Source organism: Lacerta agilis, chromosome 7 (assembly GCF_009819535.1).
Source record: "Lacerta agilis isolate rLacAgi1 chromosome 7, rLacAgi1.pri, whole genome shotgun sequence".
Classification (NCBI taxonomy): domain Eukaryota; kingdom Metazoa; phylum Chordata; class Lepidosauria; order Squamata; family Lacertidae; genus Lacerta; species Lacerta agilis.
In genome coordinates, this window is record NC_046318.1 from 85,434,858 (window position 1) to 85,447,322 (window position 12,465).

The 12,465-nt window shown below is 52.2% G+C and overlaps 1 protein-coding gene across 1 annotated transcript in view; it reads right to left on the bottom strand.

Moving 5' to 3' along the window:
* Positions 1–12,194, bottom strand: part of DGAT1 (diacylglycerol O-acyltransferase 1) — a 30,221-nt gene extending 18,027 nt beyond the window's left edge. Inside the window, exons 1-3 of the mRNA XM_033156172.1 lie at positions 12,145–12,194; positions 10,662–11,201; positions 339–426 (exon numbers count right to left, since the gene is read on the bottom strand). Of these exons, the coding sequence (XP_033012063.1) occupies positions 339–426; positions 10,662–11,201; positions 12,145–12,194 (678 nt within the window). The remainder of the gene's footprint in view (positions 1–338; positions 427–10,661; positions 11,202–12,144) is intronic.
* Between the last annotated feature and the right edge of the window lie 271 nt (positions 12,195–12,465).

Sequence of the window (12,465 nt, forward strand, 5' to 3'; positions counted from 1 at the left end):
AGGCCTCCTCTCCCCCCCCCCCCCAGCAAAGGCACGCAGCTTCACCCCAGGAGCTAGCATCCCAGGACCAGATTGCCAGCCTATCGACGCCACAATAGCCCTTCTGTGCCATCAAGGATGGCCACAACAGCCTCCTTGCCCCTGGAGTGTGTCCGTCTGCCTGGCTCCTGGCCAGCTCCTCTGCAGGGAAGGGATCCGGGTGCCTCTGTCTGGGGATCGGCAGCTGCTGCTGCCGGGAGGCTCAGGAGGGCAGAGCTGCAGCAAGAGACCTGGCACGGGGTGCCAAGCAGCCTCAAGGCAGGAGGGCAAGGGCAGAGGGGCAAACTCTTGCTACTCACCAGCATGACAACACACCAATTCAATATACCCCGGTAGTTGCTGTAGCCACTGGCTGAGCTCAGCAGGGAATCCTGAAGTCTGTGGCATCTGGGAAGGAGGGAGGAAGAAAGGAAGGAAGGAGAGGTTAAGAGGAAGCAGGCACTAGACGCAGGCAGGGAGAAGAGGTTAACGCACAGCCACATCCGCACCCTAAAGCACACATGCCGGGCTCAAAACCTTCTGTGGCATCTTCCCAGTGCTGACTGGGGCGGGTGGGCACTGGGAGTCAAAGCATCTGGGGGGCACCGGGGGTTTTGCGGAGGGGGGGCACCAACTTGGGAGGGCTTCAAAAGGTGGTTGGACATGTTCATGAAGGAAAGGCTGTGGAATCGCCTTCCTTGGAGATTTTTAAGCAGAGGTTGGATTGCCATCTGTCATGGATGCTTCAGTTGAGATTCCTGCGTTGCAGGGGGTTGCAATGTTCCAGAGCTGGGCAATATACCGTATTGGCCCGAATATAAGCCGCACCTGAATATAAGCCGCACCTTTGGAATTCAAGGGGTGGGGGGAGAAAAAAAGACCATACACTGGATGCTCAGGTTGCAAACGCGATCCGTAACCCGCAGCGCCGAAACCCGGAAGTAACCCGTTCCAGTACTTCCAGGTTCGGCGCAGCGCACAACCCGAAAACGCACAACCTGAAGCGGCCGTAACCCAAGGTATGACTGCACCCGTATATACAGTGAGCCGCTCCCTTAAAATTCCGTAGGCACTCACACGCGTTCCATTTTACCGGATGTGTGTTTCAGCAGCGATATCGCAAAAGCCAATTTTTGTAAGGTTGCGAATTTAAGCCGCACTTTAACTTTTCACAGTCAGAATTTGGGGAGAAAAATGAGGCTTATATTCAGGTCGATGCGGTATCATCCAAAAAACTGCTTTGAACTCCATATTGTGATATTGGTTTCATAATTTTTGACCTGGCAAAATATCACAAATTATGATGTGTGTGTGCAGAAATCACAAGGTGTGGGGGGGGGGGCGACGACGACCTGTAAATGCCTGTACAGAGCTCCATCCTTATTTCAGAAATTGTGAAGTATTGTTGGAAGCCGCCCAGAGTAGCTGGGGTTACCAAGTTAGATGTGTAGCATATAAATAACATTTTTAGTCGTATTATTCATTATTATATCAGTGTATCACAATGCTTATAGCCGATGATACAGTGGTACTTTGGTTTAAGAACAGTCCTGTTTAAGAACGATTCGGATTACAAACTCCGCAAAACCGGAAATGGTGTCCCGGTTTGAGAACTTTACCTCGGTCTAAGAACGGAATCCAAAAGGCGGAAGGGCACTGGCGGCGGGAGGCCTCATTGGGAAAAGCGTGCCTCGGTTTAAGAACAGTTTTGGTTTAAGAACGGACTTCTGGAACGGATTAAGTCCATAAACCGAGGTACCACTGTACATCACAATGCTTGGAAACCAGGTGTCGCCCAGCCCTAGTCGCTTCCAACTCTGATTCTATGATTGGGCTCTCAATAGCTATTATCCAGTGAAGCTGTGCTCTACCCTCCCAGTTACTGGAAACCTCGTGAGAGGAGGGGGCTCTTGGGCTTGGATCCTGCCTGAAGATTCCCTGTGGGGGCAGCTGGTTGGCCACTGAGTTCAGGATCCTGGACTAGGAGGGCCATTGGCCATTGGTTCTGCTTATCTTCCCACCAACATTAGAGATGTTTGGAAGAAGTCGTGAGAGCAACGGCTGCCAGGTTCTCTTTAATCTGGCTTTTTAAACTGTTGTCACGCACCCTAGGGCCTCGGGGGGGGGGGGGACAGGAAACTGACAGCAAGGGACCACTTTCCTCCACTGCCACGCTGTAATGAAAACCTTGTAGCCTGAGCTTCAGGTTGTGAAACTGACCAAGTAGCCTCCAGGTTGCCTTGTCTGCAGCATCTCTTGGGCAAGAGCCCTGAAGGTGAGCCCAACATTGGCCATCCTCATGCGCTGCATGCATGGCTGGAGTCAGGCTTCATGTTGCAGAACCTGCAGGTGTTGACCCACGGGCAGTAAAAGGAGTCGGCGTCCTCTGCCCCCACCCCAAATCTTTGCGCACCAGAGACATCCACAAGGTCTCTCAAGCAGCAGCAGCACGAGATGTGCCAGGAAGCAGGGGGTGGCACTGGGCACCTCGGAGGGTGCCCATCACCAAAACATGTCAAGGAAAGTTGTCTTAAAAGTACATGCCCACCCATCTGGCCAGAAAGAAGGCCGTGTTAGTGGAAGAGGGGAGGGGAAGACAACTTTCAAGCCCCTGCCTCCGTCACACACCCCATAAAAAAGGGGGCATTGCTAGTTCCAAGTCTTGGTGCTGACCTTTAAAGCCTTAAACGGCCTTAGACCAGAAGGAGCGTCTCCACCCCCATCATTCTGCCTGGACACTGAGGTCCAGCACTGAGGGTCTTCTGGCGGTTCCCTCCCTGCGAGAAGCCAAGTTACAGGGAACCAGGCAGAGGGCCTTCTCGGTGGTGGCACCCGCCCTGTGGAACTCCCTCCCTTCAGATGTCAAAGAAATAAACAACTATCTGACTTTTACAAGACATCTGAAGGCAGCCCTGTTTAAGGAGGATTTTAATGTTTGGTGTTTCATTGTATTTTTTATATTTTGTTGGAAGCCGCCCAGAGTGACTGGGGGAAACCCAGCCGGATGGGTGGGATATAAATAATAAATTATTATTATAGCCAGGAATGCCCTGGAGGGAGGTGTGGGGACGTCGAACAACGCAGAAGGATAATGAAGAATATTGCGAGATGGATGTACCAATTTACTGTAAAGGCATAGATAAAATTAAAAGAAAGCCCCGATAAAGCAGCACACAGGATCCAAATTTCAGCAGGACAAAATGGAAAGATTCCAAGTATCAGCCACATCACTGTCAAGACTTCACGCCAGAAGCTGGTCAACAAGGCTTTGATTCCATAACCGCCCCTCCCACAGGGAACAGCTATGCTGCCTCAGGCACAGCCAGGAACTGCAGTTCACGGGACGGGTGTCCAGCGAACTCACCAGCACATCAAAGTGCCGTTCCCAGGCTCAACTCAGGCACACAGTGTTAATTTAAGTAGTATTTAATTAAATTTAATCAGTATAAAACCAATACCGCAATACAGATACACCCAGGCACATGGCACCCTCTTCGTATCTTATCACTTTCCTGGGCATGCTGCCTCTGCCAAAGACTCTTGTATTTGACCCACTCAGGAGGGTGACAGCAAAGATGCCTCCTCCATCCCTGAGAAATTTTTCTTCTAGCCACCTTCACAGAAGACTCAGGCTGCATCGCCAACTCCGGCAGCCAAGGCAGAGCACAGGCCTGGAGCACTCAAGGCAGCCGAGTTGCAGAGCATTCAAGGCAACCCTTAGCCCAGCAAATCCCAGCTGCTGTGGTTACCAGCAGGGAACCTACCCACCCGTTCTCTTTCTTTATTATTTATTCCCATGACCATTCCCTTCTGTGGCATGCAACTCCCGCCCCCACCCCACCCCGTTCCACAATGCCCAAGGCAAGGAGAACAAACCTGCTACGTCCCTTCTAAGCACCAGATGAGAAAGGTGGTTTATTAGTTGGTTCAGATTCCATCCCAAAACAAAACATATTGGATGCATGTGGCAAGAGCATGGGTAGGCAAACTAAGGCCCGGGGGCCGGATCCAGCCCAATCGCCTTCTCAATCCGGCCCGTGGACGGTCCGGGAATCAGCATGTTTTTACATGAGTAGAATGTGTGCTTTTATTTAAAATGTGTCTCTGGGTTATTCGTGGGGCATAGGAATTCGGTCATTTTCCACCCCCAAAATATAGTGCGTCCTCCCACAAGGTTTGAGGGGCAGTGGACCGGACCCCTGCTGAAAAAGTTTGCCGACCCCTGGGCAAGAGGGAGGGATTCTTCCGCATTCTCCAGCCCAACAATCTTCTGTCCCCTCCACAAATCTGAGCCATTTCCCCCACTTGACCCCAGGGTGTTTCTTAATCCCAGGAATTAAGCCCCAAGCAAGGCGGTGTTTCTGCAGCATCCATCACAGCCTCTTAATGTGTTTGGATAAGCCTTTTATCTCAATCTCTTGGCAGGCTGCATTCCACCAAGAAAGGGAACTGACCTAGCAGGAAAAAACCACATTCTCCTAGGCAAGCTTGCACTTTTCCTTCCCTCGCAGGAGGTGGTTTAGGTACAGGAGGCATCACAAAGATAAGAGGTGACACGACAGAAATTTATAAAATTATGCATGGCATGCAGTAGGGCTGAGCGATATCTGGTTTTCAACAACATGATATATCATCAGATAAACAAAGCGATATGCTGTTGTTGTTGTTCAGTTGTGTCCGACTCTTCGTGACCCCATGGACCAGAGCACGCCAGGCACCCCTGTCTTCCACTGCCTCTCGCAGTTTGGTCAAACTCATGCCAGTCAAGAACACTGTCCAACCATCTCATCCTCTGTCGTCCCCTTCTCCTTGTGCCCTCCATCTTTCCCAACATCAGGGTCTTTTCCAGGGAGTCTTCTCTTCTCATGAGGTGGCCAAAGTACTGGAGCCTCAACTTCAGGATCTGCCCTTCCAGTGAGCACTCAGGGCTGATTTCTTTAAGGATGGATATGTTTGATCTTCTTGCAGTCCATAGGACTCTCAAGAGTCTCCTCCAGCACCATAATTCAAAAGCATCCATTCTTTGGCGATCAGCCTTCTTGATGGTCCAGCTCTCACTTCCATACATTACTACTGGGAAAACCATAGCTTTAACTATACGGACCTTTGTCAGATTCAGGGAGGAGGAGAGGGCCACGGATGGCTGTGGGAACATCTAGGAAGGTAGGAGAGGATACTTGACTGTTCTAGCAATACAGTACATCCCTCATTGCTCCTGGCCATGATGGCGATGTTTCTCAATACCAATTTCTGGAAAGCACAGGAGAGAAGAGGGCACTTGCGTTCAAATCCTGATTGCAAGCTTCCAATTAGGGCATCTGCTTGGCTACTGTGAGAACAGGAGGCTGGCCTAGATCTAGCAGGCTCTCCTTATGTTCCTATGGATCGCTGCTTGTTCCAAACACCCCTTCAAGATTATGGAAGTTGCCCACAAGTGATCCCCTCATGAAAGCAGACCAGGGCAGAGCAGTGTCTCAATGAATGCCTCAGACAAACACAGACACACACACAGGGCAGCTTAGACAAAGTTATTCAAGGGCCGAAATATTGGGGGGAACCTGGGGAATTCATAGCTGTCAGCTTTCCCTTTTTTGCGGGAAATTCCCTTCCTCCAGCTCATATATTCACCTGCTCATTTTTCAAGTTCATGCCCCTGCGCTGCTGGCCCCCAAAAAGGCTTATGATGAGTCGCTAGAAACAGTATTAAAAACCCAAATGTCTCAAAATGCCACCTTCCGCTTTTAGGAGCTGCGCTGCTGCAACTGCAGCACAGAGCCCAAGGGCCCCGCAAGGAGGGGGGCTGGGTTCAAAGCCCCCCCGAAAAAAAACCCACCCGCCAGACAACAGAGTGTTTCTGGGTCAGCCATGCTCAGCGGCAGCTCAGCTCAGATTCCTTGTGCCCTTTGAGCAGAGACGCAGGAGCGAGCCCAGACTCTTGCTGCTGCTACCTGAATCGAAGAGCTCTCTTTTGATCAGGCCGCTGAGACAAGTGTCTCCCAGCCGGACTACAACCACCGGCCTCCCTAGGAACACCAGGAGGCACATTCCTGCCCAAGGGTCACCTTCAGCACCTGCGGGGGAAGGCAGGGACCCCTCCGTGGGAAAGGGCCTTTTCCCAAGTGCTTGCAAGGCTGCTGCCAGGGGAGGCCTTGCAGAGCCAGAGGGAGAAATGGTCCACAATCCCAGGCTGGGAGTAGAAGAGGAAGACTCGGCTGTAGGCTCCCTGGGAAACGTGGTGCCATAAGCTACTGCTTATCCGCCAGAGATGGAGAGCCAGGTGTCCCCAGCACGGCCACCTCCACATCTCCTTCCAAGCCAGCTTTTGGCAAGCGGGAGAGTGAGGCACCTAATCCAGACCAAGGATCTGCTCCACCTAGAACAGAGCACCAGGCAAGGAGCCCAAGGTGTTCCCATCTCAATGAAACAGGGCTGGCAAATGGGACACAGAGAGCACCCTCCACTTCTGTTTGCAAAACAGGCGAGGCAGAAGCTGGTGAGACCTGCTGCCAGGTATCTTTTGTTCAGATTCGCAGACAGGTAGAGCAACCAATGAGGTGACTCAAAGAAGAAGAAGAAGAAGAAGAAGAAGAAGAAGAAGAAGAAGAAGAAGAAGAGTTTGGATTTGATATCCCGCTTTATCACTACCCGAAGGAGTCTCAAAGCGGCTCACATTCTCCTTTCCCTTCCTCCCCCACAACAAACACTCTGTGAGGTGAGTGGGGCTGAGAGACTTCAGAGAAGTGTGACTAGCCCAAGGTCACCCAGCAGCTGCATGTGGAGGAGCGGAGACGCGAACCCGGTTCCCCAGATTACGAGTCCACCGCTCTTAACCTCTACACCACACTGGTTCTCAAAGTCAGGCAGGATCCAAAGTTGCAGAGTAGGTCAGTTGGCTCTCAGGATCCCTTCCAACACTACAATTCTACGGTTCTAATCGTCTTCCACAGATATGTTGGGACACACTCCTGGGTCACATCTGGCCTAAGGAGCCTAGTCCCCACCCTGGCACTGCAATGTCAGCTAGATTTAACATGCACATGGCCCATGCACAGGATCACTAGGGACTAGTAACTCAGGTCTCAGAGAGGACTCCTTTCTATGAAACAGAATGCCTCTTGGTGTTTAACTGTCCAGAAGCAGCTCCATTTTGGCACAAATCACATGCCTCAAAATATGCAATGTCTGACTACCCTCTTCCTCCACCAAAAACTAGAGCCACTGTTTGGCTATTTCCTTATAATAGCACCTTAGAGACCAACTAAGTTTGTTCTTGGCATGAGCATTCGTGTGCATGCACACTTCTTCAGATACCAAGCTCATACCAAGAACAAACTTAGTTGGTCTCTAAGGTGCTACTGGAAGGGGGAATTTTTTTTATTTTGTTTCGACTACAGCAGACCAACACAGCTACCTACCTGGGTTCAGTTATTATCATTTCCTTCCGCGGCAGTAAAGGCAGTGCAAAGAAGGCTCCTTGGAATACCTCCATCCAGGTACCCACAAGGTCCACACCTACTTTGTAGTAGCAGTGTCCTACTGTGTCCCACATCTTCAGGACGCAGCCTCCACCCCACCCACAAGACCACCTTTGTGGTTTTGGAGCAGAATTTGCATTGCAAGTCCTAGACCAGGCTTCCTCAACTTCGGCCCTCCAGATGTTGAGACTACAATTCCCATCATCCCTGACCACTGGCCCTGCTAGCTAGGGATCACGGGAGTTGTAGGCCAAAAATATCTGGAGGGCTGAGGTTGAGGAAGCCTGTCCTAGACCGAGTCTGCATCCTTTGCACCCCATTCCAGGGCAGTCAGGTGCAGAGCCTCAGAGGCAGCTCACCTCCGGAAGCTTTCCAACAGGCACCTGAAGCTGCTGAGAGGCGATCCAGAGATTTGGGATGAAGGACAATCAATATGCAGGTGCTACCTAAAACCACTTGCTCTTTTCATCCAGTTCCAGTGAAGGAGCAGAAGTGCTGGATCAGCACAAGGGACTGGATGTGTAATGACACACATTCCAGAGAAAACAGAGGTACCTGGGCAGGTAGCCCAAGACAACAGTATTCAGGTCCTAAATGGGCTTTTGCTCCACCTGCAGAACAGGTAGCTCTCTGATCCACCTCTGTTGATGGATGCACACGTTGCTTCAGGGTTTCCCAGCTGCAACCTCACCCAGATAGATGTTCTGGACTGACGTTAGCCCTGGCCAGCCTGATGCCCCCTCCAGGTGTTTCAGACCTGGCTCACTTCAGCCCCAGCCAGCAAAGCTAGGAGTCGGGTCCGAAGGCAAGAAAGAGGAGAAGGGCCAGCCTTAGCCCCTTTGGAAGAAGGGAGGGGGGAGAGAATGAGATGCACCTGCCCATGGGTAGGCAAACTAAGGCCTGGGGGCCGGATCCAACACAATCGCCTTCTCAATCTGGCCCGCCGACAGTCCAGGAATCAGCGTGTTTTTACATGAGTAGAATGTGTCCTTTTATTTAAAATGCATCTCTGGGTTATTTGTGGGGCATAGGAATTCATTCTTTTTTTTTCCTTTCCAAACTATAGTCCGGCCCCCCACAAGGTCTGAGGGGCAGTGGACCGGCCCCCTGCTGAAAATGTTTGCTGACCTCTGCACTTGCCCAACCACAAGCACTCCATGGCCCAAGAGCACCTGGCTCCCCCCCCCCGGCGCATCTTCACAGGGGAGCGGGACAATGGCAAAGTCATAGCTGCCTGCAAATACCACCAGGGACTGCCCAGGCTCTCTGCATCTACTGGGTTCTCCCTCCTGCAATCCCAATTTAACACCTAACTCAACCCAAATACAGTGGACGCTCAGGTTGCAAACGCAATCCGTGCGGGAGGCGCATTCGCAACCCACGCCACTGCGTCTGCGCATGTGCGTGATGCAATTTGGGCTTCTGCCCATGCGCAAAGCAGCGGTTCTGCACATGCGCAAGCGCCGAAACCCAGAGGTAACCCATTCTAGTACTTCCGGGTTTGGCGCGTTCGTATCCTGAAAACGCGCAAGCCGCAGAGAGTGCAACCCGAGGTATGACTGTATTATTCTGCACCATCAGCAAGAGCCCCAAAGCGGGGGGTCGATGCAAAGGGAGGTCTGCCTGCATCAAGCCCTCCCAACACCTGAGCCTTCCTAAGTCAACGTGGGGGCTTTGCTGAGAGTTTGGGGGGGGGTGCTTTTGCAGAGACCCTGCCTGGCTCTATTTACAAGGCCAGAAAAGACTGTAGCTCAAGGAGAAATGTCCATTTTAGGAGGCAAACCCAGCCACCCTCACTCCTCTTAGCTCTTGATAGAGCAAGTCTAGGAGATGGGCAACATTTGGGAAAGGAAGCCAGTGGCGAGGAGGGGGCACATTTGACCAAGCCAGCCAGCCAGTCTGTGGGGCCTCACTTCTCTGTCCCCGACCCCCCCCCCCCAGTTCCACCAGTGCTTCGGGATTTCCCCAGGGCCACAGCCAATAACTCCTTGTGACAGTCTGTTTGCACACCCAGGGAGCATGTTTGCAGTTGCAGCGAACATACAGAGACACTCAAACTGTATGTGAAATCCTAGGGTGAGTCATGCAGGATAGGCAGCGTGGCCATGGCGAGGGGGGGGGGAGGCAGAAGGGGAAGAAAAGCAGCCAAGAACAGGGTCAGAAGTTGAACCCAAGCGGGGATGGTGACAGGGGCCACACCCTGCTCACTGCTGTTCTTTATTGGCCTGCTTTGCCCCTTGAGAAGAGGCTGGCTACTTTATTGGGGGCAGGGAGCACAAGGAGGAGGGGAGCGGGGGGGGGGGGAGTCCCAACTCTGAGCTTACCCAGGGCGTGAAATGGGTGCCCCCCAGAGCCATCAACTCAGCAACCCGTTTCAAGCCCAAACAGATTTTTGGGGAGAAGGCGTAGGGGTAGGGGGTCTGCAAACTTTTTCAGCAGGGGGCCGGTCCACTGTCCCTCAGACCTTGTGGGGGGCCGGACTATATTTTGAAGGGGGGAGAATGAACGAATTCCTATGTCCCACAAATAACCCAGAGGTGCATTTTAAATAAAGGCACACATTCTACTCATGTAAAAACACACTGATTTAGGAGGCGATTGGGCCGGATCCGGTCCCCAGGCCTTAGTTTGCCTATCCATGGGGTGAAGTGAAGGAAAAACACATAAGCCCCCCACCCCACCCCCGTGAGTTTTTCCTACCTCTCCCGCAAGGTAGTGTGAAGGGCACCGCGATGCAAAGGGAGGAGAGAGACCCCCCCAAACCTCCCCGTGTACCTGGCAACAGGTGCATCCCTCCGCCTTCTCCCCCCCCCTCGCCCAACGCAGGTAAGGGCCGCCCTCGGGGTCCCGGTCCAGGGGGACCCCGTCGAGGACCTCGCTTTCTTTCGCCTCCCGCCATAGAGGAGGGGCAGCAGCGCCGTCCGCGGACCCCACCCCCCTCAGCGTCCCTGGGGGCGGTGTCCTTGCTGCCCCCCAAGAGGGATGGGGAGACGGGGGGGGGCTGAAGACCCCACTGGCCTCCCGGGGGTCCCGCCCCTTCCAAAGGGCCACTGGGGCGGAGACCAGCCTCCTTCCCTCCCCCCGCGCCCCCCCACCGAGGAGCCTGGATAGGGGGGTGTCCTGCCGCGGCGGCGCCCCCCCCCCTCGGTTCCGGGGTGCGGAGTTTACCTGAAGTCGCCGCCGGCGCCGTCGGGGGGGTGGGCGCCATCGCCGGCGCCCTTGCGAGAGTCGCCCCCTCCTCCTGAGGGAGCCCCCGCCGCCGCCGCTCGCCGCGCCGCCGCTCCCCGCTCGCCCATCCCGCCGCTCGGCAACTCCGGGCGCTGCTGCTGCTGCTTCTTCTCCTCCCGCGGAGCCCCGGCCGCCGCCGCCGCCAGCAGCGCGCCCTCGCGCCCCGCCCCCTCGGAAGCAGCCTCCATGGGACCGCCGGCAAAACTTCGCCTCGCGGACGCCGTAACCCCGCGCAGAGCACCACGGGAAGTGTAGTCGCGGGACGAGGCGCCGCGAATCGGAGGCGGGCGGAGGGGAAGCCGGGGCCTTTTGTGCTCCGGCGCCGCGCCGAGAGCATGCTGGGAGCCGCAGGCCTCTTGGAGCCGGATTGGAAGGTGGCCGCGGGGGCTGCCGGGAGGGGTAGTTCTCGGGTGAGGTGGCAGCCCGGCGGTTAACCCTTTCGGGGCGCCCCTGCTGGAAGTTGCGCCAAGGCTGCTAATTCTGAAGAAGTGTGCATGCACGCGAAAGTTTACACCAAGAACAAACTTAGTTGCTCTCTAAAGTGCTACTGTACTGGACAAATAATGTACATATTATATATATATATATATATAGGACGATATATATATATATATATATATATATATATATATATATATATATATATATATGTAGATATATGCTTCAGACCATATTTTGCACTTTCCTCTTTCACCCTCATTAAAAGGTTCTTTAATTCCTCCACACTTTCGTATCATCAGCATATCTGAGGTTGTTGATATTTTTTCCGGCAATCTTAATTCCGGTTTGGGATTCATCCAGCCCAGCCTTTCGCATGATGAATTCTGCATATAAGTTAAATAAGCAGGGGGACAATATACAGCCTTGTCGTACTCCTTTCCCAATTTTGAACCAATCAGTTATTCCATATCCAGTTCTAACTGTAGCTTCTTGTCCCACATGGAGATTTCTCAGGAGACAAATGAGGTGATCAGGTAGATATATAGATATAGATATAGATATAGATATAGATATACATATACATATACATATACATATAGATATAGATATATAGATATAGATATAGATATATATCGTCCAGTATATATATATCTCGACTGCATCAGACCAACACGGCTACTACCTACCTGAATCTAATTTTAGTTACAGGTAGGTAGCCGTGTTGGTCTGCCGAAGTCGAAGCAAAATAAAAAACATTCCTTCCAGTAGCACCTTAAAAGTGTGCATGCACACGAAAGCTCATACCAAGAACAAACTTAGTTGGTCTCTAAGGTGCTACTGGAATTCTAATTCTATTATTGTTGTTACATGTTTATGGAAGTGTTTAATGACTGATGTTTTAATGTATTTTTAATCTTTTGTTGGAAGCCAGCCAGAGTGGCTGGGGAATTAGTATTAGTAGTATCATTATTTCTACCGGTACCTCACCTTTTCGCCAAAGAGCTCAAGGTGGCTGCACACTTCTTCCCCCATCTCAATTTTTATCCTCACAACAACCCTGTGAGGTAGGTTTGGCTGAGAGGGCCCCCCAAGTCACCCAGTGAGCTTCATGGCTGAGGTGATTTGAACTCGAAGCACTGGACCACACTGGCTAATCATTTTTACTTGAGAGTAGACCCACTGAGATCAATATGGATGAATCTAAGTGACTCGGATCCATTGATTTTAACTGGTCTGCTATTAGGATGAGCAAAGTTGGGTACAACTTTAAAAAATTGGTCTAATTTGCAATATTTAAAAGAGG